The sequence below is a fragment of the Musa acuminata genome, chromosome BXJ2-4, assembly GCF_036884655.1.
Source record: "Musa acuminata AAA Group cultivar baxijiao chromosome BXJ2-4, Cavendish_Baxijiao_AAA, whole genome shotgun sequence".
Lineage (NCBI taxonomy): Eukaryota > Viridiplantae > Streptophyta > Magnoliopsida > Zingiberales > Musaceae > Musa > Musa acuminata.
Window position 1 is genome coordinate 8,125,946 of NC_088341.1, and position 25,887 is coordinate 8,151,832.

The window sequence follows — 25,887 nt, forward strand, 5'->3', positions numbered from 1 at the left end:
AGAAGTCTCTAATGTGCCAAGTCACCATGTAACGGACAATCTCATGTCGCCTGTTAGACATAATTATTTTCATTAATCTTCGTATAGATTGATTGGTATTTAACCCATATGGATTAGTCTTTATTGTTAGACTTGATTATAATTATTTAGATACAACAAATGATTCCATCGGTTAACCAATGCGAGCACATTATAATAACTTTGATAAGACAATCTGAAGCTACCACGTGTCCTTTCACGGTGGTGATGATGATGATGATGATGATAGGGTCCAACATTAGAGTTTGAGCGGCCACAGCTTCCTTGGCCCGGCCCATCTGGCGAACCCTAAAACACGGAGGCTTAAACCCGCTGGTGAAGGGAAGGGGAGAAAGGATGGCGAGCACATCAAGTGTGGTTGCACCGAATCCGGAGGCGGAACCGGACGCCGAGGAGTCGAACCGGAACCCTAACCCTGTCGCTCCTCCCGCCGCCGGCGTCGTTTGCCTCCTGAGGTTCGCCGGTGACTCGGCTGCCGGAGCGTTCATGGGCTCCGTCTTTGGTTATGGTGGGCTTTACCCTTCTCTCCTCTCTTCGTCTTTCTCACCGATTCTCCTGTACGTCGATGGCAGATGGGTGGTGATCGGCTAATGCGCCCATTTGCTCGTCGATTCTTTTACCTTCGATGCAGTTTTTGGGATTTATTCGATTCGCTACTTTAGAGGAAAGATTTTGTTCCACGAACTTCTCCTTTTTACTGTTTTTTGGATTTCTTTTACAACTGTTTCATCCGAGATTCTTATTGGAATCTTTTCTGTGGAATAGTAATCGGGGCAAGGCTGAATATATATACATATATAGCAATCCGTCTTGTCAGGATCAATATTTCATGGCATTTAGGGCTTCTAGAAGTAGATTGATGGCTGTGGAAGTCAACTTCTACAAAAGCTTTCATGTGAATGTTTAATACATATTGTTCCCTATTGATTGATAAAATGGGGATTGTTTATTTAAAATGCTTGCTTATGCAAGGCGTGCAGTTTAGTTGATTAATAAGTCAGGTTCGGGTACTTGGATATTTTCATGCCATTGAGCTCTGCTTATGGCGACATAGTTGGTTGTTGATTATGATTTGATGATTTTTATAATCGTCTCACTAAGTTGATGAAGAATATACCAGGATTGCAGCCCAACAAAATCTATCAAGAACAGGCTGCCTTTCCCAAAGTTCAGATTTTAACCTTTACCACTTCATTGATAACATAGGAAGCAATTTATTGGTTATATTGGCATAACTTTCATGCATTTATCTTTTCAAATTCTTGGTCAAGCATTTAGTTAAGATAGATATAGAGGCCATTTCTTTAGTAGGTTGATGTTGAAGCTTCTTAAAAGGGTATACATTGTTGACTTGAACAAAACTGAGATTTAGATTGCTTGATAGTAACCATCAGACACCTTTTTGGTTGTCATTAGGAGACCTAGAAAATGAGAGAAGAGGTTGGTGTCTCTTCTTTGAGTTGCATAATTTTCGCTATAGTAGGTTTACTCCTGTCAAGCCTTCTGAAGGTCCATGGTATTTATATATACTTCAGACTTGAAATCAATATTTCTTTAGTAATTTTACGCCTGTTATATCTTTTGAAATCCATCTCGAATTATATCTACTGCAGCTTCTTCCCATCTATGTCGTGATTATTTATGCAACTTTTATCATTAGGTAGCTTCTTGAGTGGTTTTCTTGAGAAGGCTTTGTAAGAAATTGTAGTGGCTTCTCAAATTCATTTTATTTTCCATGGAATATCTACTTTGGACATTTTCATGGCATCGCAAGAGATCACATGCAATGTTTGCTTTTCAGGAAAGGGTATGATGAATAAAAGAGGTTTCAAAGGTTCCTTTGCTGATGCTGGTTCTTCTGCCAAGGTGTCTACAGCATTAATTATTTGGTTGTCATAATATTATCCTTTGATTTCTTATCTGCAGTTTTCTGTTGTGGTATCATCGTACTATATTTGGCTTGTTCTTGTTGTTTCTATATCCTTTATCATAATTTAGTTTCACCACTGGAAACATTTCTTGGCAGCGGGGTGATAATGTCTGACTTGTTTTCTTTATTAGACATTTGCAATCTTGTCTGGTGTTCACAGTTTGGTTAGCTGCTTCCTGAAGAGACTGCGAGGAAAAGATGATGGTATGATATCTTCCCGTCTGACACTTGTTTCCTTTCGTAAATGAGCAGCTTAATTAGTAGTCTTTCAATTTTGCTTTTACAGTCATCAATGCAGGCGTAGCTGGTTGTTGCACTGGTCTCGCTTTAAGTTTTCCAGGTACTTAAGTCTAGATATTTTTTTTTCCTGTAGAGTGTATCTATTTCTAATGGTTCATCATCTTTTATGGAGTTTAGATCAAGAGAGCATTCTAGTCTTATAGAGTAATTTGCTTCCATGAATTGCTGCCTTATTTGCAAGCAAGATTCTGTCCTTCAATTGACCCATATGAACAATATATCCTTGTGAAGACTTGTCTTATTACTGTTCTGGGAAATATGTTATGTGGTTTTAGTTAATTGGCCAAAATCTCAGGAAGTCGGAGTTGAAACTTTCTGACTTTGGCCAATTGGGGAACTCAAAGTAATTAAAAATGTATATAGTTGAACAGGTGGAAGTCCGAGTAGTCATGGGTTGCAGATTTGATAATGGCATTTAGTTGTTTGCTCGTAGTTATTGTATCCTTGCAAACAAGCAATCAACCAAATTTGTGAGAACGGTATTCTATGTTGCTCGATTGGTGGTTGATGCATCGTGAAAAATAAAGACCAAATTTTGGTCTGTGTAATCGCTGAACTGAAGTATTACAGCCATAGCTCTTACATGAATGAAGCTTGCAAATAAATTTGCCTCTGTTCACTACATTTTCTTTGTTTTTGACACTTTTTATTGTCTTCCAGGGGCACCCCATGCTTTGCTTCAGAGCTGCCTCACTTTTGGAGCCTTCTCATTCATCATGGAAGGACTAAACAAGCAACATACCGCATTGGCAAAATCGTTTGCTTCGGGCAACGAGGGTGTGGACAGCCCAAAGAACGTGCTTCCTCCCTTCACTCTTCCTCTTCCACCCAGTGTCATGGAGGGCTTTTCTTCCTTCCCTCTATGCTTTTCCAAGCCCAAGAGCTCCATCACCGGGTGATCGCTGCAAAATACTAGAAAGCTCAATTTGCTCTTGTTTTCTTTTCCGCTACTATATGGATCAAAATCTTGCCTATGTAAAATCCAGTTAGGGATAGAATTGTTGTAACCAATTGCATTCTGCCCTGCGATTCAACCGAGCTATGCCATGAATCGTATGAACTCAAGATCTTTGCTGTACATGTCATCAGTAATCCCAGATTTTTCTTTGCGTTTCTGGGTGACAGTATTTGCTGGGTTGAGCTCTGAGTCATGTTGTTATACGGTAGTAATCTACTCCTAAAGCAATTGCTAGCAAGATGATAGATACGGCAAAATACAAAATCAAGTGATTAATGTACATTATAGCATATGACATGATCAACAAAAATGAAGATGATCATAGTTGTTGTACATAACTATAAGAAACAACTACATGACACACACACACAGCTACATAATTGAATCCTGTTAATCCAATGTATATCCCTCAGAATGCCTGATATCCACAAATCATGAACTCACTGGTTCCTCAACCTCAGCCTTCGCTGAGGGAGCACCAATCATTCACGACTCTACTGCAAGTTCAGATTACTAAACTCGTCATCACAGGGACATCCGAAAACAGGATTCTTTATATGTCTTTACAGCTACAAATTAACAGAAAATAAACGGAGAAAGTTTACCTAAAGATAACATGAAATTCTAAGTAAAATCACATAAATAATGGCTAAGGCATTATTTTAAGGACAAGTGGTAACCTCCACGCTAGTCCTTAACAATATACGTAAGGAGTGCACAAGCAACAGTGGTCTGCCATTTTATCGAACACAAAGACGACACGGTGTGGGTTGTTTTAGATGCTAGAAAACCATACCTCGAGTAAGAGCTTGATGTTGCCAAGGGAGCACCTCCACTTGCCGCGACTTGGCTACACTTACCTAAGCACCCACTCGAGTGCTTCAGTGGTGACCAAGACGAAATAGCTCCCTCGCTTCATGTTGGAGGAAGAGAGGACGCGCGCAGTGCGTACCCAGCAACGTAGAAAGACGGGGAGGAACATGGGCGGGTGAGCGAGCAACGAAGGGTCTGGGGGAGGAGCAGGAGAGAGCGGCTATGGAGTCCAGGAATGAGGGTTTGTCATCGACCGTTCTGGTTTAGGGTTTGGGTTTGTGTGTGCATCAACCGAGAGAGTTGGGCCGGGCCGGACCGGTATGGGTTCAAGTCATGATGGACTCTCGAGAACTACATAGGTTGGGCTAAGGTCCGGCTTGCTTGCACCCATCGCTGGTCTTCTATTTAGTTAGAACAATCTACTTTCATTTGTTTCTTAATTATTGGAGTAGGAGTTGATCACCTCTTCTATAATTTTCCCGAGAATATTATATGCTTCACGAATCATGAAAAGCTCTTTTAATAGTTCATGAACGTGTGATTTATATTTATTCTCAATTTTACTTCCCGTTTGATAGGTAAAATATGACACGATAGATATATAACCATCGTGTGATTACATGTGGTCAACAGGTTGATCGTTGATAGACCACGTTCGTCACCATGCTCATCCAGTACATAATGACCGAATCTTGCGATGTATGATCATCACGAACGATAGATGATCGAACAATTACTCATTCGATAGTAAAATCAATTAATGTGACGAATACTACGTTATACCCCCATCCAAAACATCACACATTCTCCATTTATCATCGATGGTCCCAAACATGCATAATAATCATCTCCGAGATCACATATAAAAGGGATCTATAGATACACTCTCAAACACAAAATGATCATCAGTTTTGATCGACTATTTCAGTTCATTTGAATCTTGGATTATCGAAGGGACATTTATCAAAAATACTTTCGACTATATTTTTACATAATTTAATATACAATAACTGTAACCCTGAATAAAATAGAATTAGAGCCGATCTTGATTGATTGAAATCAATCATCTTTCAAGTTGGAACAATGCGCACCAACACAGTTCGATCACTTCATGTCATGTATCTTTGTGAGAAGGGGATGATCTACCGTGAGCAATAATAAGATCCACATGTCTTCAGCTTTTGATTTAGATAAGGTAAGTGTCCACAACATGGTTTATTCCGAATAGTACCGCCATAGCTTTATCTTAAACTCAAATGATATGAATCGAGGATAACCACGTCGGGTTATTATAATCTTTCTCCTTCGTCCCATGTTCGTGTTAGGTTAGACATGATGGATCATCAATCCCCTCTCACGCCATATGGGATAACGACACATATCCCACCCGATCCGATAAATAAAGTAAAAAGCTTTATTCGGTATGTTAGTTTTTTCTATGACATACTTTTTGTGCATGAAAAATATCAACCGATGCCAAATTAAAATATAATATGTCACCTTAAATCGCATGTCTCAAAATAAGTAAAATTCAATAATACAACCCAGAAATTAATAATTAAGTGAATTTATTTATAAAAAAAGAAATATAATATGAATATTGAAAACAGATCCACATCTCATCAAGCCATCACACGGTTAAAAGTAAATCGGAATCATCATTTAATTTAAATTCAGATAACGATGAATAATTTGGTGTGCGTGGGATTCGATGCGCCAACCTTATCCAACAAGATATCAAATTTCACCCACTACACGATAAATCCAAACCCAAAAGGTGATACGTTAATAGAGCGGCACGTGTCCCTCCGATAGCCGCCTGCGGGCCCCGCAGTTGCCCCACGCGTCACTCCTTCGGTGGTCGGGCTGGCTCGTCCGTGCCTGCTCTCCAAGGACGCGTGGCGAGGGGAGGCGTGCTCCGCGAACGCCATCCGCGCCGTGCTCCCCAGGCCGCCGAGCTGCCACCCCGCCCCACGACAGGAGCAGCGCCCACCCCCGACGCCAAACCGTCCACGTGTTAACAGCACCTTCACGCTTCCTCGTGGGCCCCGGTTTGACGGGGTGGTTGGCGCGTGAGGCGTTCGTCCCTCCCGTTCGCTTTACGCGGACAATAAATATCTCTTCGATTTTACCGGAACGCCCCTATGGCGACACACAGGTGGACGGGGACGATAGGCGGCGCCAACCCGCTTTCCTACCCCACGATGCTCTCCGTGGGCCCCGCACGGTAGCCTTGTTTCTCCAGTAACGCGTAGGTGGTATGCCGCCGGGCAACGTCGCGAAACAGGAACTGTTGCTCGCCCCTGTTTTCCAAATACTTCTTGATAGTTTTACTACATGAGGTAACGTCTGATAAAAGAGCACTTTACCTTATTCGGTATAAAGAGCAGCGTGGCATCCATCTGCAAAATGACCAATATAACCCTATCATCAAACGTCTAATCACATCTTTCCGGCTCTAAAGCGGATAATTACGGGATAATTTTCGAGGATAGGGCCGTCATTGTGCCAATGCCGGTGGGCAGTGTGGTAATATCAGGATTTGGATAAGCAAGTAAAGGTGGAAAAGAAAAGTTCAAAGAAGTGAGCGAAGACTTAAAGAGACGTTGCTTCGCCAGATCGTTTCCGCAAATTTGCTCCCCGGAGCTTTGATTCGTCCTACGGGATGGACCTGCGCAGAAGTCGATGGACGGAGGAGGTCGCTTGTTAGGGTTTTATGTTTCGCTGGGGGGAAACGCGAAAAGGAAAAGGCTTCTAGGTCTTGCTTGATCTGATTGGTGCTCTCGACGTCGGAGCTGCTGCAGTTCAATTGGAGCACTCGTCGATCGCGGTTTCAAGAGGTCAGTTTCTGTACGTCGTGCGTTTCTGGTGACAGAATTGCTAGATTAAGTTTCCGAAATTGGCCATGGCGTTGCTATTTTTTTCGTTTTCTTGGATTTTTGTTGGCTTATCGATTCTTACTGGCTTCGGGTTCTGGTTACTGCTGCTCCTTGATGTCGTTTTCTTTGTCCCTCGTGGATTTTCGATGGACAGAGAAATTTGTTGTCGAGAGATATATATATATGTATTTGGCACTAAATTTGGGATTTCTTCGAACGTGCCTCTTAATTTTTGTTTTTGGCTCGAGTTATTTTGTCTCTTATTCCAAACCTTATTGTGTCATGAAGGAATCCGACAGAAAGCGCAGTAGTCGGTATTTTTTAAAATGTAAACTGCTGAAGAATTAGGGTTTTAGACTGTCAAACCGATTGTTAGTCTGGCTTTCGGTGTGGCCTTCTCTTTCAGTGAGATCCTTGGAAATTTTTGGCAATTATTCTCTTTTTTGGTATCAGAAAACAAGAATTTTTTGGGTTCGTATGCAATCTTTTTTGTAGTTTTACCATCTATTTTTCTGTTTCGATCTCTGTTCTGTTATTCTTTCTTTTCTTATTCTGTTGCTATATGTGGTACACCGTTTTTCCAACTAATCTGTAAGAATAGTTGTCTTTGAAGGATTGCACAGAAGAATGGAATCACGTCCGGGTGGTACAAATATACTAGATCCAAGCGTACAAACTGCTATACCAGCTACAATCAGTGCTCAGCCGTGGTGGTGCGGTCCTGTTTTTGCTGCAGTAAATACTTCTAAGTCACCAGCAGTTGGAACCGAGGCCGGCCAATTACGACTGAGTCATGGCCTGGATGATACAGGCGATGTCAATAAAGAGGCAGATAGTATGGGCACAAAGCCAGGTTCTTTAATTTATTTATTTATTTATATACACTTTATCTTTGTTTTGTTATTATATGTAAATTCCATGTATGCTCTGTTAATTCCTTTTTAGATAAGTATTTTGGCCACTAGGTTGATCTTAGTTTCAGCTTATCTATGGAAATTGTTTACGTTTACTTGATGCCGGCCATTTATTGTAGGATGTATTTAATGCAAATCTCAAAGAAAGTAATTTTTGATGCTAGGCTTTAATGCAAATCTCAAAGAAAGTAATTAAGAGTTTCTTGTAGTTACCTATAGCTTTGGTTGCATTATGTTTGAAGTTGCACCGTAGGGAATGCTTTTGTCTCTTGCAGAAACCACTAATCTAGGTGTTTGTTTTGGAGATTGTACATTGTTGAACTTGTACTAGAACTTAAGCAGAAGATGTTTCTTTAAATTAAGATTTCGTTTCATTATCAGATGGGGGCCTAGGTGAGAAAAACAAGAGTCTTCAGCCTACTTCAAATGCCATTACTTCGATGATGCCTGAGATTCTTTCACCACATACCCAGCTGGAACTTGGTCAATCAATTGTGGGCAATCTCTCGCTCATTCTATTCTTTACTTCTTTTCTTGTTTTTGAATTGTAATATCTACTATGAACCAAAGGATTTTTCTCTTCAGTCTCATGTAACATTAAGCTATAGTTGATGACTTAGGGTAGCTCTTATATTTTTGTTTGAAAAATGTCATGCTGATATTTAGATCATCTAATGTAATTTTACAGACTTGTGCTACGTATCCATTTGCTGATCCTTATTTTGCTGGCCTAGTGGCTCCTTATGGAACTCAAGCACTAGTAAGTATGTCAGATATTTGAGTTCTACTGCTGATTTCCAGTTATCACTTGTTGATATTGGAGCTTTCTTGGATTCAGTCTTACTATCATTCCAGAATAAGTTGATGTTGGCTTTGTGCTTTTGTCAATCTGGACAATTGGCTCAGGAGTAGGCAAACTTAATTCAAGATTAGGTTTCAATCATTTTGGATTAGCCAGAAGTCTGTGATTTTTGTGAAAGAACCTTGCTGATGTAGTTGACTTAGATCCCATCATTTTTTTCAGTATAGAAAAAAATCTGAATACATCATTTTTGCAGTCACTATTTTCTATTAACAACCATCATTTCAAATGTAAATGAGCCAGCTTTAGGTGTGCAGTTCTAATTATCAATCCCATCAGCTAGACCGTGCGTATGATCAGTGGTTTGTACATTAAATTTGTAGTTCATTTTTTCTTCTCTTAACTCATGACACTCGTGCCTGTTTAACAACAAAAACAAAAGTAGATAGGAATCTGTACCTATGTGGGTATTCTTTTACATTTATATTTGTTGACACTGAAGTAATTCTTGATTCCTTCTATTTTTACGGTCCTATTGAGTATGGAAATTTTAAGTTTGTAACCTGTTTACACAGTTCTAAATGCCAGCATTTAGTAGAACTTATTGTTAGTTGCATGTGGGTCAAATGTTACAGGTGCATCCTCAGATTATAGGAATGCCTCACCCTCGCATGCCTTTACCTCTTGAAATGACAGAGGAGCCAGTTTATGTTAATGCAAAGCAATACCATGGAATACTCCGACGAAGACAATCTCGTGCGAAGGCTGAACTTGAGAAGAAAGTTATAAAAGTTAGAAAGGTAACATTGTTGACTAAAGAAATAATAAGCTACTAACCACTTATTTACCTCTTTTTCTTATTTATAGTATACTTTTTTTCTTTTCAAGTATTTGTTATGTGTCACATTATGTTTTCCACACATATCTGGCTATTTTTCATTGTTCTTTATCGAACAACCTCGAACTTTGATTTAAGTACCAGGAAGATGTGCTTAATGACATAATCCCTAATTCTGTGGTCATACGTGTGATTAAATGGATAGGAAAACTTGCAATAATGGATAAGAAAACCTTGCATTGACCAAGAATGAGGCGATATGATGTAGAATAGGTGCTCTTGAGTTAAAGTCTCCTATTGATGATTTATTTCAACTGCATAAACATTTAGCTGTCTAAAGTTCTTGGGCTACATAGTATATAGAAAAAAAGGTGCTGCAACTGTCACATGGGGTTATTTATGTAACAATGATCACCAGTGTGCAGCAATAAGTGTTTGGGTGTGCAATAGTGCTATTCCAAGTGGCAATTTGAAATGAGAACCTTCATATGAATAGTAGATATTCCAAGTGCACAGCCTATAGTCAATAATTTGATTATAGTTCTTCATGCAAACCTTGATATGTGATGCATGCACATAATTGCTCTTAAATTCTTAAACAATAGGCATTTGGTGATTTATAGTATATGTAGGATTTGGAATCATGTCATGTGATTAATTAAATAAGTTTATCAACAACTCCTGTACTGCTCTTGCTCTCTTTTCACAGGTAAATCTTTCTGCACTTACCATGATGGTTCCATGGGTTCTTTGTGTACTTGGTTGTATATCAAAGTACAAAGAATTTTTTGTTCCTATTACGAGGCCATAATTCATGTGTTTGATATTCAGGCTTCTGTGTCATTGGTTATACTTGTTCTTTTTCCTAGATTTCATTCCTTAAATGTGTGCTTTAGCCCCTAGCTCATTATTTGGTAACTTGGGTAACAACTATATCTGTTATTGACTTAGTTGCATGTCCTTGTTGATGCTATCTATTCACAATAGTATAGGTATTTCCGTCTTCTGCAAATGCTTCTGAATGAAAATCAAATTTGGTTCTTGTGCAATTTCTAAAGTGATCAGCAAAATCACTAGGCTTTAGTGGCATAGTTTGGTTATATACAAGTTTGGAAGACTCACAAAGCTATCACGAGCAAAGTCTGAAGGGTTCTAGATGTCTATTTTATTGGATTTTTAGATTTATGATATTTACGGTATTTGGAGGAGTCTTCCTGTCTTTAAGAATTTTGTGAGCTATAAATAAGGATCCAGTATTGGGGTTCTGTGGTGCTATGATGGCTTTGAATTCATGAAATTCTGTGTTTCTATACATTTCTTTAGATTGGATTTTTGGAAGATATTAGGTTTATTATTTTTCCACATTCTCCTTGCTTTGTAAGTACAAATAAGAGTTTAGTTGCCTATCTCTCCTTTGTCATCCCCTCACCTATCACACTCTTGCTCTCAGTTTGCCTTACTTCATAATGCTTGTGGCCAAGAAGAGTATAGTTAAATCAAGTCTAGCAAACCTCTGATCAGGGTTTATTCTTAATTTTAGCATAAAATTAAATCATACGTACTGATTTGTTAACTAGGTCTGTCCAGGCCTCCTGTTGTTTTGAATCATTGGCATCTTTCATGTATCTTATTCTTTACTGGTTCCATGAAGTCTGGATCCTTCTAGCTCTGTTGGAACTTTGAAATTTGTGGCTGCACTGCACATTTCCAAAAGAAGCTAACATTCCTACATTTGAAGTTGAAAGTCTATGAAGTACTATTGGTTTGTCAAGCATTATCGATGCAAAATGAGATTTACTATTGAAGGAGTGAATGAAAGAGAGAACTCTCGGCATGCAAGCATTGTCAGTCTTCTACTTTTTGATGATTTTTTTTTTTGGCATTTCATGTGTAAGTTATTTTGTCATGCGCCTTCACATATCAAGTTTTATCTTTTTGTTTTAAGCATCTAACTTACACAGGGATTTGCCTTCTTTAAAATTTCGCATGCTCTTGTCGGTGTTTAGTCTTAAATTTCTACTAATATTGTACTTACTGGGTCCATCTAAAATAATTTGATATAAACATTACTTTTTCCATTGTTGGTGGATAATTGCATCCAGCTCCATTAGTCGATTTCAAGTGCATCACATTTGGTATACTAGGTCTCTCATCTTCTCTACATGTTCTTATATGGGCCGTGGTAGCGTTTATTGCACATTTCTGAATCCTTTTAACTGGCCTAAATGGCCATTATTTATTTATCTTCCATATATATATGGGAGCATTTCATCCATCGAAAGAGTTAATTAATATCTTCACATTTGCAGCCGTATCTTCACGAGTCACGTCACTTGCATGCAATGAGGAGAGCTCGGGGTTGTGGAGGTCGTTTTCTGAATACAAAGAAGACTGATGATGGTGCTGCTAAAACTGAGACACACGAGGGGTTAAATCCTAGTTCACCTCCTCTGATGCCATTAGCTATCTCCTCTAATTCACTGATTTCCAATTGCTCTGGTAATGCCGATCCATCGAGAATCATGCAGGAAGGAAAACTCGAATCAAAAGTATCTGTTGGTAGAAAAGATGGCTACCAAGAGCAGTCTGGATCCCAGTTTTCACAAAACGAAGACTATGCAGGAAAGCAGCGAGCTGGCATCCTGGTGAATCAGCCCCCTAGTAGGGCTGTCGCCACACAGTGATGATCCAGGTTGAGCGATGGACGGTGCTTGCAGCATTGCGCTACGAATTAAACTGTCTTGTTCCGAATTTAGTCCCATCAGATCCTCACTTTCTGGTCGACAAAAGCAGCAGGAGCGCGATCTGAAAGCTCAGCCGCCTTCTCAAGGGAAATTCATTGATAAATCTGATGCTTGCAGGCAATTCATTCTTGGCTTTTATCTTCTCCATTTTCTTTTCTTTCCCTTTGTATCTTCTGCAGGTTTGTCGTCATGTTACAGGTACTTTGTATCGTTTCTCAGGTTCTTTAGGCTCATGTCAACTGTGAAAACTCAATGTTAAAACTTAACGATAGTGCCTTAAGTAGCTTTACTGTTGTGTCTAAACAAAAGAACATGAATCTTGTACTTTGATCCATGCTTGTGAGCTTCCAACATCTAAATTCCCTCTGTTGCTGATCCAGAGACTTTGTATTTGCTATGTTAAACATGAAGTTCTCATATACTTCATTTATGTACTTTCCAAGTATGACTGTATGGAGACACTATAAAAATATTCAGATAATTTTCTCTATGCTTTCTTTCAGTGGATAGGAAGTATGACATAAAATTTCATGATCATATTCTTCTGCTTTTGTGGCAAATCTATGCTGTCATCAATAATTAATATAATTTTCATCATTTTTTCACCTTATTAAATAATTACTTGAGATTATATAAAAATGTTGTTTATTGTTTCCTCAGTTCTCGAGTTAGACAGAGACTAAACTGAATTAAACATTTCGAAGCCACAACAACAAACAAGAGGGTGCAGACAAATAATTACAGAAGCATCGATCGAGCTCATAAAAACCAAGTTAAATTGATTACAGGGAACACACAGTATCCACTGTTCACTGCAAGTCAACGTTCCTTACAACCAGTCAACGACAGAATTGATGGATCCATGGAGCGCCTCACCTGCGGCAGATCCTCGCCGTCGGCATGGTCACGCATATCGGGGCATACTTCTTCTTCGCCTCCAGCGTCCCCGCCTTCGGCTCCTCCTCGGCGACCGCTATTCCTCGCCCGCCGACGGCGCACACCGCAGCCGCAGCCGCGGCAAACATCACGGCTCTTCTTCCGGCACTTCCTCCGTCGTCGCGAGCCTCGTGACCGGGTTTCGCTGCGTCTGGGGTCTTGGCGGCCGCCTTGGCCACCATGGCGCTCCGCCGGCGGTTGCTGGATGCCCGGTCGGCGACGCTAGCGGCGCCGCCGAGGAAGGAAGCCATCATGGTGAGCGATGCCATGTCTTCCTCTCTGGTGTCGTCACAGAACTGGTTGGTGGCTGAGACGCTCGCAGTGATAAGAAGCGCGTGCAGGTGAGAGGAGATGGGGCGCGTAAGGTGGCAATTCGTCTTCCCTTATCTCAGTGCATGATCCGTCCAATGACGTGCTTACACGTCGGATTCTATCGCAGTGAGAACCCGAGGCCTGCAGTGTGTCTCCACGTGGCAATATAATATTTTTGCTATTTAATTAGATTTATAATTTGAATTGAAATCAAAGTATTAAAGTTATAACAATAAGATTGAGTTGGACATTAAATCGTCTTAAGTTGGCAAATATGTCAGTGTTAAGAATTTACAGTCGCTATGAGGGCGTTTATGAAAACATGAGTATTGTTACGTTGCTCAACTTAGGATATAGACACGAATATTTGTAGTACGAGGGTGTATGAGCAATAGAACAAAGTACACGTTTTCGTTGATTTGAAGGGTGTTTGCGCAAATTAGTGACTTCCATGAGAGTAATATATGAAAACAAAAAACGTTTTCTTTTGTCTACCGAGAATATATAGTATAAATACCTTTTATAACAAGGGTGTATGTGAACAAAATGAGAATATAAATGCGTTTACTGTTGGCGCAGATCTCGGCAGGCGACCGAAACCCTCGTCGGTGCGCCTCTCACCACAGGTCGCGACCCTCCGTGCGGACTTCTCTTCGCCGGCTTCCGGCAAATAGAGGGAAAGGAGAGGCAACAGAAGAGACCGATCCAAGGCGTTTTTGCTCAGAAGAAGACGCGACCGGATAATACGAGTACGATGGAGTCCGCCGAGGAAGCGGAAACCAAGGGTTCCGCCTCGCCCCCTCCCTCCGCCACCGCCGCCTCTGCCGCCGTCGAAGCCGAGGGCGATATGGAGGAACGGGAGCGCTATTCTCGCGAGATCAAATCTGGACTCCATCCCTTAAAGGTACCCCTTCGATCGCATCTTTCCATTTGCCGGCCCTCGTTGCCACGATGTCGCTTGCAGTCCAACATGAGCAATATTAGTTCTTCTGGTTTGTTCTCGATTGGTATGGTTTCTAGTGATATGTGAGTTGATTAGGTTATCTATTGGCCGATGAGAACTGGATTAGAGCTTATCTTGCATTCTGTCGTTTGAGTGCTTGTCCTCTGTGAAGAGAGAAGAGGTCTCTTCTGAGTAGGAATTACTGATATGTTGGGGATACGGAAGCAGCACTCGAGACCAGTATAGTCTGGCTGACGTGGTTTACTCTGGGCATCGACCTCAGCTGCTTGAAGATCTTGAGTTCTATTTTATTATCGTAGTGATCGTCTTGTAATTGGTCCATTCTGGATTGACGTTTTGAAATTTCAGAGAATTTTGGGTGGCTAGTGAATTAGAAAATAAATGTGGACGCAAATCTAGTCTCAGATTGTTACCTAGCACTTCTGTTATTTACGAAACTGAGAGAGTTCTATCGAGTGTAATCACATGATTTTTGCTAGTTTGATGATCTTGCTATTTGTTTCAATGACCTTTGCTGAATCTTTGAGTTTTTTATCCAAATTTTATATTTTCTTCTAGATAATGAAGGGTTTTCTGTTTTCATTCAGCATAAGTTTGTGTTCTGGTATACACGACGAACACCTGGAGTGCGATCGCAGACATCATACGAGGATAACATCAAGAAAATTGTGGAATTCAGTACTGTACGTTACCTGACTTCAACATGATTATACTGCACACATGCTGAAGGATGCCGCAATTTTTATTCTTATGATGGTATTTCAAATGGTGGAACTCTAACATGGTTGGCATGTGAACATGATGTATTTGTAGGTTGAAGCTTTTTGGGTTTGCTATTGCCATCTGGCACGTCCTTCATCACTCCCGAGCCCAACAGATCTCCATCTTTTCAAAGAAGGCATTAGGCCTCTGTGGGAGGTATTTTCCTTTTTGTCGTAGTGCAAGTAGGGGGCTCTCTGTTTTTTTTTTTCCCCTTCCATGTGTTTAATAACCTTGAAGACAACTTCAAGAAACTAAGTTATCATTTTTTTGTTGTTTTAAAGATATTCTTTGCTGAATGGTAGTTTAAATTGTTCAGGATGCTGCAAACTGTAATGGTGGCAAGTGGATATTACGGTTCAAGAAAGTAGTTTCAGGTCGTTTCTGGGAAGACTTGGTAAGTGAAATAGATTTGTTGTTTCTTTTACCTATTCATGTTTTGTGCTGGAAACATTTTGTTCCTATCTTGTTTGTTGGTACAGTTTGTTCGTAACACATGATTGCACCATTGCTGATCACAGCTTGTTATCCATTTGATAAACCTGAATGTTAAAAGAACGCATGTAGATTTTTCTTTTAACCAATTTTGGTACCCATTTCTGTTCTCTTGCCACAAAAGTCATGTTCTTATGTATTGTATCCTAAGGTCCACCTTACTGAAATGCACGCCTTCATTACAGCATGTGGCTGAAATTTTTTAATCATGTCATGGCAGTTAAGTGAACTTAAAGTGATCCTCTTCCTTTTCCCTTTTTCCCCCCTCAAAGTCCAGTTTGAGTGGATTAAGTTGAGATTTTCCCTAGATTAATTGTTGTTTTGGCTTTGGATGACTTATGCACTATCACAGCAGCTCTAGTTAAAGTTGTCTGACCTCAACCTTTTGCAAGCATGTTGTTATTTTGAGCAAGGTTTGCTGTACTGCCCGAGTTGGTATGGTATGGGTGGTATATACCGGTACGACTCGCTTGAGTCTCTGTCGGCATGCCCTGGTGTACCATGTGTTGGTACACCGATACAGACCGGTATATACCGTATCGACAAATCTCCAAGATGGGTTTGGTACCCGGAATGACGAACCCCCTTTTGAGTGGGCTTAGCCCAATTTACAGTCTAGAAGGTTTGTTCATGTTAATTTGGTTGTCCACAGTAACTCAATTCAACGCAGTCATGCTCTTTTAGCAGTTTATGCTCTCAAATTAAATATGTGACAAGAAGAACAAGGACACTTTTATAGTTACTTTGATGTATGAAAAAGAAAGGTACTATATCACGTTTAATCTGTTTTATTAAACAAGAGGGTTAGACTTACTAGGACAATCATTAAGCTTTTAATATAAACATTCCTAAACTCAACAGAGAATAAAGCTTTCAGAAGATCTTAGATCAGAAGTATAATCTTCAAGCTTGTGGAATTTCATGGAAGGTGCTGACTTTGGACTTCATCAGACGTTTAGATGTTCAGAATTTCATGGAAAAGGCCTTGAATTGTTTAGATGTTTAGGTTAATCAGACATTGAGAATATTACCCACTGTATGCATCCTGAGAAATCCATAGTCTAGAAGGCAGCATCAAAGTTTTTAGCTTGTCTGCACTTATACAACCACACTTCCTCAAGAAACTTTTGAAGATACAATACAGAATTTTAGATAGCTTCACCTGATGCTCGAGATTTCAGTCATTGTCAAGGTCAATCAAATCTGAATAAAATTAATAAGATGCTGATCCCTCTATATTAATATTTGAAGGAACTAGATTAAAAATATGACACTGTAAGTTCAGAATCTCATGGAAGGATCTGACATCCAGTTTTTGAGAAGGTTCAACTGATTATTAAAACTCCTAGACTCTTCATCCCCCACTTCCAAATCTTTAGTGACATCTATCACCTTATATTTTTGCGCTGCACTCTGTCGAGGGAAATAAATACTTTGTTTCTTCAAATACAACTGTCATTTTCTTTGTTCGGAAGATTTCTCTACATCTTTGATAAGTTCCTAGAGAACCTTGATGGATTTTGAGGTAATTTGTTGGAGTTGTATTGTGATTTCGTCAACCAGGAGTGTTGATTCATCAGCTTTTATGGATCTAGGCATTGTTATAGTTTTTTATCATAGTTTCTTGCCTGTAGTTTCTTTTTACTCTCTATTTGAGTTTCAATTTCTAGCTTTGGTTTATATCTTCACTTAATAATTTGCTACCTGTAACACTGTAAGCTGCAATCTACCCACCGTAATATACTGATTGCATGTGGAACCTATGTCATGGTGCCATGTCGACCAGAACATTTATAGCATATTGTCCTTAAGGTTTAAAAAAACGAATGTATTTTGTAGAAAGTTGGTTGTTGCATAGTGCATGTGCAGTTGTGAGGTGCATGTGTGGCTGACATCAACAAATACTAAATGTAGTTGAAGATGAGGTGAACCTACACAATAACATGTAAAAGTTAAGAGACTGATGGAATATTAAAAGAAAACTTATAAACTATGATCCATTAATGTATTAAAATCATAAACAATTTTTTGGATGATATTAATAATTAAGAACTTACTAGTGAAGTAATAACTAAAAATAATACATCAAGATTTGATGGACTGCTAATCATGGGACATCTGATGAAGGAAATGAATCATAACAATGCATTTTTTGGCAGTTGGACATGGTTAGACTGCATAGTCCTTCACAATGTATATTAGGTCTAAGTGGGGTGCTCATGATGCATTTGGGGTCCAATGCAGCCTCGATGACTGTGTTCTAGAACTATAGTTGTCCCAAGGATGAGGGGACAAAAGCCCGATCATGGAAGCCATTAGTTCCATGAGGCAAAAGACACAAATTTACCTGATCATGGTTTACTGAAATATGTACCATACATGTCACTGTCATACAACCAAATGCCAGTAAGGCCTAAATGATCTCTCCTTGTGACCTTGGAATACGATATATATGCCAATATGTGAAAATTTAAAGAGGTATTGTTGTTGATCGGTCCGTAGCATGTGCTTATTCTTGTAAGGGTTACAGACATGTTTGATGGATGTTACATCCTTGAATTCTGATTGAAGTACATTGCATACTTGATGAGAGCTACCAAGGCTTTTGAACGCAGGTAACACACCTGTAAAAATAATGAATAGCAACAAAACTGAACCATACGATCTTGTTATGTGCTTAATTAAAGGATCTGCTGCTTGGTAAGTGTCGTAGGATTTTCGGATCTGCATTTTTTCTGGCATCTATCCGTAAAACTATTTTCATACTAGGTGAAGATTGTACTTGCAATTATTATTTAATTTTTAAACATGATGATGATAGGTAACTTGAAACTCTGTCTCTACGATATCAAGATTCTTCTTTCACGAGATCCTTGAGTTTTGAAGAAGGTTATCTGAGCTTCTAATATACTTGTTAGTCTATCCATTTGTAGGTATTGGCATTAGTTGGTGATCAACTTGACTATGGGGATGACGTCTGTGGTGCTGTACTGAGCATTCGTTTCAACGAGGATATCTTAAGTGTTTGGAATCGGAATGCATCAGACCACAAGGTTCTGTATCTTCATCAAATTGACCTTATAAATGTTAATCCTATTCTAGTTTATAACATACATTTTGTATCACCAGGCGGTGATGGCCCTGAGGGACTCCATCAAGCGACACCTAAAACTGCCTCATAGCTACCTAATGGAATACAAGCCGCATGATGCTTCTCTGCGTGATAACTCATCATACAGGAACACTTGGTTAAGAGGATAGCCATAGATGTCAGAAACCAGAATGTGCCATGTTGTGAAACAAATTGACGTTTCCCTTTCCACTAAACGTTGGAACTGTTTGTGACATATGATAAGATACTAATGACTCATATTTCATTCCTCCTGCATTAAGTTAGACACTTGTTTCTACATGTAGAACCATACATAATATGGACGCATATTTATTGCATGGTTATAAATGATTTCACATCTGCACACCTGGTCTTTTTGCAACACTTAGATCCCAGATAATTAATATACTTGGTTTGCAGCTAGTTTCAATTATGGTGTGGCCCCCCCCACCGGATTCTTTGCTTTCTTTGATGCTACCTGTGAATCTTCATCTATATTTAAATTGAAACCTTCAATACTTATGATGAGCATTAAGTAACCTCAGATCAAACAGCAGATATTACTTATGATAAGAGTAGTCATTGCCTCGTTAAAAGACGAATTCGATGTCGTCAGGTCAGTAATTTTATCTTATAAATGACGGAACTATTTAATATGAACATTTGATGCTTTGGCATATGTTCGATGAGGAGCTGAATACTACTAACGACGGTGTGTTTCTCATATCTATCGCATGACATTCATTTATTTATCCTTTTTTGCTCGATTTTTGCAGAGATATACTGATCGATAGACGTCGAAGCGTAGAAATTTCCAAGTCAAAGCTGAGAACGTTGACCGACGGAGGCAGAGCCTCGCTTCCCTTCGTCATCCTCACGAATTATGGCGCGACGAGAGGGAGCCTCCGAGTAAACAAAACCGACCGCTCCCTATTTGCCCACGCGCTCTCACGCACTCGCCATGCGGCCACTGAGATAAGTCAGGTGGGTCCCGCGCGGTCCTATCCGTACCCATCCCAAATACTCCCAATCGTTTCAGTTCACTTAATACTGATTTATAAGAGTCTCTTAATCTTCGAAAATATGATTCGTTTAGGATTTAAAGTGGCAAACATGTAAAACCCTTGACTGCTCGGAGGAACCGTCTCCCTTCTAGAAGCCTTCCTTGCCTGCACTCTTCCATTCTTCTTTGTTTCGATCGAATCCTTAGGGTTTTTGGCCGGAACCAACCAACCCCGTGAGATTACCCTTCGTTCTCCGATCGGATTAGGGTTTTTGTGAGGCTTTAGCCTTTTAAGGCGATGCTGGGGTCGAGCTTGCAGCTCGGCCGCCGGCATGGGGAGGACCGGTTCTACACCGCTGCCATGGCTCTCCGGGGTCATCACCAGAACTCGTTGAGGACCCGGAGCTCCGCCGCCGCATCCGCTGCTTTCTTAAACCCCGCTCTTTTGCCGGCCTTCAAGGACAAGCCCGTGGTCGGAGACCGCCGGCAGCTGGAGGACCGATCGTCTTCATCTTCAGCACGGGCGGCGGATGCTTGTAATCTGGACCGCTTCCTGGAGTCCACCACTCCATCTGTTCTGGCTCATTACCTGCCGAAGGTTTCCGATTTCTCCTCTTTCATCCAGTTTCTAGTATTCTTCTTAATATTTCTTGGTAAATTTTCGCTTCCATGTACGATTAATAGACGACGATGAGGGATTGGAGGACCTGCAACGTGGAGTATAGGCCTTACTTTATCCTCGGAGATCTGTGGGATTCATTCCAGGAGTGGAGTGCTTACGGTGTTAGCATTCCTTTGGTCCTGGATAGCGGAGATTGTGTTGTTCAGTATTATGTGCCTTCCTTGTCCGGTATTCAGTTGTACGGTGAAGCAACTAAGCAAGGAATAAGCACTGGGTATTGTCCATTTTTTTCCCAGAGTACTTTGATCTGTTCATGTCAGCTTTATTTTCTATTTACTTTATTTAGCTGCTAGCGGAAACGAAAAGATGGAGTCCATGATTTATGGTTGGAAGATTTAGTTTTAAGTACCATATGGTTTGTGTTTAAATTGCATCCATGTTGATGTCTGAAAATAATCAGCAGTCTCAGTTTCTTGCCATATGATCTCCACCAACTTTATCTACTTTAGTATTTGAATCTCTGGTGGATATAGTAACAAAGCTGCACATATAAGGAAGGATTATGCATTCTAGATTTGTTATTTTGGAGAACATTATTGCTTAATCTCTCAAGAAATACAGCTAGATTTTGGAATGAACAATTAAGGTGGGCCATAAAATTGAACTCTCGGCTATCGGTTCTACTGTGAGAACTGCAAATCTTACTGAATGCTTAACCTGAAAGTCAAATAAACCTTGATTGATATTAGTCCTTCTCGTGATTTCTTTCTTTTCCTTCCGTGGACTGTCTGAACTAAAACTCTCAGATGTTCAAACGTTACAAATTTCTCCATCTTAACTGCTAAAATTATAACTTCATCTGCTGTTAAGTCAGCAGTTCCATCCATCACTTTTGTCCATGAAAACCTTTAAATTTGGATAGATCTTGAATTTTTGTGTAACCTTGTAGCGATAATTTTCTGCTTCTTATGCTCTCATTTGATGAAATTATTTGATATTGTTGTCAGTTTGATGTTACTTCCAACTCACTTCTCACATGCAGCAAATATGACATTGGCATTAGATCAAGCAGTTTAAAGAATCTGTTGATTTCACTATTGCTTGCTAAACCTGTTGTACTTTATGTGGAATACCAATATCGGACTCTAGAGTCTGTCCTAGGTGCTCTGTCAAAACTGCAATAACTGTATGATGTGTCACAGCTATGTTGGTTGCAAGCTGTAAGGTATAATGATCACATTTGAGGGGCATCTTAGATCATTGTTTGTTCCAGCCTACCGAATTGATACATAACCTTTATATTCCCCCAAAATCTAGTTGTCATGTTGTGCTCGTCATATTACATCGTAACCCTTGGATGATTCTAATACTGCAGCTGTGATTGTGTTATGAACTCTGTTATTAGTAGCCAAGTTTAGTAATATGGTGTCCGTGTTGCAACTAAAGTCTGTTTGCACCGTAATTTGTGTTAGGAAGAAGTAATGGGAAGTGTAAAAGTTAGTGTTTACCCCGATACTCTGATTTTTGCTCCTAGCACAAAAAGTAGTTGTTGCTTCCCTTACTAAAGAGCTGAATATTCATTTCACTTGAATTATATAGAACTAATTAGTTTCTAATTTTATGATAAAGAATGACATGAAGGATGTTATTAAGAATCAAGTTCAGATTCAGACCATTGGAGTTGTTGAACAAATATTGCCTTTTGAAATTACTCACAAGTGATAGACGTGGTATCTAATGCTAAAATGGTCATGATTTGACATGTGTAGCCCTTTTAAAGAAAGTATATAGGTAACGAAGTTTACAATTCATCATGTCACAGAATTCCAATTATTAAGTGACTTAAGTCATCTATATGTTTTTTGCATCAGTATCTGCCATGAGTAATTATGTGAAGATCCTAAACATACAAGGACATTGAGAAACAAAATGGATGGTTCAGCGCATGAGAGTTCCACCAATACAAGACTTGAGTAGAGTCAATGTACATGGAAATGGGTCACCCCACACATGAGGCTTCCTCCAATACAGGACTTAGGTGCGGTCAATGCACATGAAAGTGGTCCAACGCATGAGGCTTCCTCCAATACAGGACTTCAGTGGAGTCAATGTACATGAAAATGGATGACCCAATGCATGAGGCTTCCTCTAATACAAGACTTGGGTAGGGTTAATATATACAGCATTAGTCATCCTGGTAAAGAGGTTGTTTCCGTATCTTGGAACTTGGTCACCCGTATTGCAAGGAATAAAAGGTCACATGATTGGATTAATTATATAATATTGTAATACTGTTTGATTTTATAGTTATGGATCTTATAAATATGACAGTTTTACTTGTTGCATCCATGGCCATTTCAAGGTTTATTTCAGTATGTCTATTAATTTAACCATTCCTTTCTTGATTTGCTTCTATTTCTTCGAAAATTAGCTCTTAAGCTCTAAAGATACATCAGAATGGTTTCAGTTTTTGGATGTTCAAGAGTATATTTGCAAAACGAGCCTTTTGCTTTTGGCATGAGAAAGGTGAGCTGTGGATGAAAATATTAACAAGTTCAGTATACTTGTAACGGATTTTAGTTGGCTTGGTTGATGGCTAGATTTGATCCAGTTGCATAGTTTTGTTCAGGATCTACATGTCTGGAGTTAAGTCATCATTAGAGTTTTGTTTGGATTAGATGGGCCTAATTATAGTCTATTGACATACTTTTAAATGATCAAATTCAGTGCTGGAGACCAACATATAATATAGATGGTAAGTATAGAGTGGGCTTGGACTGCTGGCAATCTGCAAAACTCGACGTTTTGCAGATCCAAGGTTACCCTTTTTTACAAAACATTGTACAAAATGAATGGGTAGGATATGGTACAAACTGTAGGTACAACACTGAGAGACTCACTAACTGGATTATGCCAGCTTGCAGCTGAAATACAAGACCATCAACATAGTCTGTTAGAGAAGTGCAAAACATTGTTTCCACACTAACGTTCATCAAAATTGTGGTTGCTTCACATGACAGTCTGTAGATATTGCACATCTAGATAAGTATCCCTTTTGTTTGGAGGAAACGTTCAAATTTATCAATTAATGAAAATTTTTAAGTTCAACAGCTTATATGTTGAATACTTTGGATATATGATGACGATTCATTTGAAAGTTTTTCTTCTTTCTTTAACACCTCCAGTCTTTAGTATGTTTAATCATGAAGCATCATATATTTACTTTTGCATTTCTTTACACTCCATTTTTTAAACATGTTCATATATATTCATGAGATTTGGTTTTCCAGGCTATTCTGCAATATGAGGCGAGAGGAGGAGAGTGATAATGACTGTTACCAGGATTCCACTAGTGATGGAAGTAGCCATGGTGAACATTTCTCGCTAGAAGAAGGGTCTTCAAGTGATGAGGGTGATGCTGAAAACTCTCAAGGTTGCCTACTCTTTGAATACCTTGAACAAGATTCTCCTTATCATCGTGAACCTCTAGCTGACAAGGCAAGCTGTACCCAATTGCTTCTGCTATAATGTTATATTCATTGCTAGCACTCATCCTGGTTCATTCCAGGTGCTAGATCTTGCATGTCAGTTCCCTGAACTGAGGACGCTTAGAAGTTATGATTTGTTGCCAGCAAGTTGGATTTCTGTTGCTTGGTAAGATATGACATAAGTTAAATATTTTATGTTAGTTTGGAAGAAGAAAGAAACCACAACTTGGAGATTTTGCAGGTATCCTATATATCGCATTCCAATTGGACAAACACTAAAGGATTTGGATGCTTGCTTTCTGACTTACCATTCACTTTCCACTCCAATTAAAGGTAACTTTTATTGTTTGTTAATCTGAATGTGTTTTTAGAGTATATTCTGCATGTTTAGCTTGAAAGCTAGTGATTTGAGCAACTGGAGAAACAAAATTCAAGCCATCCTAAATGGTGAAGGTCTTTTAAAATCAATATCATAGTTATAATCTGTATGCATTGGCAAAACTAATAGGTGCAGCCCATAAGTACAATGTTGCAGAAGTCTTCAGCAATCACTAGCTCATACATCACACTGGTTTATGTTTCCAGAGCCACATATCTTGTTACACAGAGATTTTGGATCTTGTTAATCAAAAGAAACTAAATTATCTATAATAACAAATCCTTCCTATGTGAAGTGTACCATGTCTGTATTTGCTGCTAATACTTTCTTTGTCAGTAAGTTCTATAAGCTATTTTTGAAGTTTATATAATTTATGTGTCCAGCAAATAGTCCTGAGCAAATCTGACTGATTTAGGTGCTGCTGCTGCGGCTCTGCCCATGATGACCTATCCCAAGGATAATAACTGTGTTCCAAAGATCTCCATTCCTGCCTTTGGTCTAGCATCCTACAAGTTCAAGAACTCATTATGGACTAATACAGAAGGACGTGAGAGGCAACTCAGAGTCTCCCTACTGCAAGCTGCAGACAACTGGCTGCGACTCCTTCATGTTGATCATCCAGATTATCAATTCTTCGTATCGGATGGTTCATGCCGCAGGTGAATCTTCCATATTGCATATATATCTCTTGATTTCAGCTCATTTTTCGCATCATGAGGATGTCCAGCTCATCGTTGTTGAGCTGAATTTGCTACACTAGATCATTGTATTTTCCAAACAGATATTTGTCTCTTTTTTCGTCGTCTCATAGGACAAGAAAACAAATAAAGATGTGGGCATTGAAGTGTTGAAAAATACCAGGAAAAAGAAAGGACAACACAACGGACATATGGAGTGACTAAATGAAAAGGCAATCGTTCCTGGAGGGGGCAGTTAAAACTATAAAAAATCAGAGAGAGAGAGAGAGAGAGAGGTTAGGTTTTACTATAATTAGGGTCTGCTGCATGGAAAAACAGCTGTATTTCTATCGACCTTTTCGCCATGTCTAAATGGGGATAAGGTTTTTTATTTTTATAATAAGTGTAGCATCTTTTGAAATACCCTTCTACTCTGTGGGCCAAGTGGTGTTGATGTGTTGGGTTTTTGAGATATGGATGTCCCATTGAAGTCATAGGTTAGTCCATAAGCTAAACTAATATGCAAATGTCACCATCATTTGAAAAATTAATCTATGTTTTGATGTTATTCGTTTACTCGAAAACTTGAATCATATTTTTAAGCTGCAACTTGTCAGTTTGATCAGCAGCTGAGTTCTTTCTCCTGAGCTCTGGTGCAGGTAGGGAACATTCTTTGGGTTTGTCATTTGTTGGAAGCATCTGGAATTCATGCTTGTCGATAATACACTGTTGGATTATTGAGTCCAAATTTGTCTTATTAGTGCAAGTACTCAAAATTGAGCAATAATAATGCCTTGGATTAAAAAGGCAAAAGCTTCAGCCGGTCGATACAATCTTTCAAGTCTCCGGGCATTTGTTTTCGTAGTGCCCACTGCCCACCCGATGCGCTATATGCCATCCTTATCGATCCATTACGGCCATTA

The 25,887-nt window shown here is 39.4% G+C and overlaps 4 protein-coding genes across 12 annotated transcripts; all 4 read left to right on the forward strand.

Moving 5' to 3' along the window:
- The first annotated feature begins 303 nt into the window (after positions 1–303).
- LOC135609843 (mitochondrial import inner membrane translocase subunit TIM22-3-like) lies at positions 304–3,384 on the forward strand. Its single transcript, XM_065103546.1, has 5 exons — positions 304–547; positions 1,841–1,905; positions 2,101–2,173; positions 2,256–2,309; positions 2,930–3,384. Exons 1-5 carry the CDS (start codon positions 376–378, stop codon positions 3,166–3,168), a joined length of 603 nt encoding a protein of 200 aa, XP_064959618.1. The 5' UTR covers positions 304–375; the 3' UTR covers positions 3,169–3,384.
- Positions 3,385–6,627: 3,243 nt separating this feature from the next.
- On the forward strand, positions 6,628–12,596 carry LOC135583108 (nuclear transcription factor Y subunit A-7-like). Of its 9 annotated transcripts, none has more exons than XM_065103550.1 (6): positions 6,628–6,880; positions 7,521–7,772; positions 8,215–8,327; positions 8,522–8,593; positions 9,247–9,435; positions 11,783–12,596. In XM_065103550.1, exons 2-6 carry the CDS (start codon positions 7,547–7,549, stop codon positions 12,155–12,157), a joined length of 975 nt encoding a protein of 324 aa, XP_064959622.1. In that variant the 5' UTR covers positions 6,628–6,880; positions 7,521–7,546; the 3' UTR covers positions 12,158–12,596. The 9 variants fall into 9 exon arrangements, with proteins under 9 accessions (XP_064959622.1, XP_064959621.1, XP_064959624.1 ...); XM_065103549.1 differs by having other exon boundaries at positions 7,533–7,772; XM_065103552.1 differs by having other exon boundaries at positions 7,543–7,772.
- Positions 12,597–12,890: 294 nt separating this feature from the next.
- LOC135609845 (eukaryotic translation initiation factor NCBP-like) lies at positions 12,891–19,159 on the forward strand. The gene is made up of 7 exons (XM_065103548.1): positions 12,891–13,494; positions 14,045–14,369; positions 15,017–15,112; positions 15,243–15,347; positions 15,508–15,585; positions 18,617–18,736; positions 18,813–19,159. The coding sequence occupies exons 1-7, from the start codon at positions 13,334–13,336 to the stop codon at positions 18,942–18,944; spliced, it is 1,017 nt and encodes a 338-aa protein (XP_064959620.1). The 5' UTR covers positions 12,891–13,333; the 3' UTR covers positions 18,945–19,159.
- A 719-nt stretch (positions 19,160–19,878) lies between these two features.
- On the forward strand, positions 19,879–25,385 carry LOC135609844 (uncharacterized). Its single transcript, XM_065103547.1, has 6 exons — positions 19,879–20,396; positions 20,483–20,694; positions 23,711–23,918; positions 23,989–24,074; positions 24,150–24,241; positions 24,703–25,385. Exons 1-6 carry the CDS (start codon positions 20,097–20,099, stop codon positions 24,948–24,950), a joined length of 1,146 nt encoding a protein of 381 aa, XP_064959619.1. The 5' UTR covers positions 19,879–20,096; the 3' UTR covers positions 24,951–25,385.
- Positions 25,386–25,887: the final 502 nt, after the last annotated feature.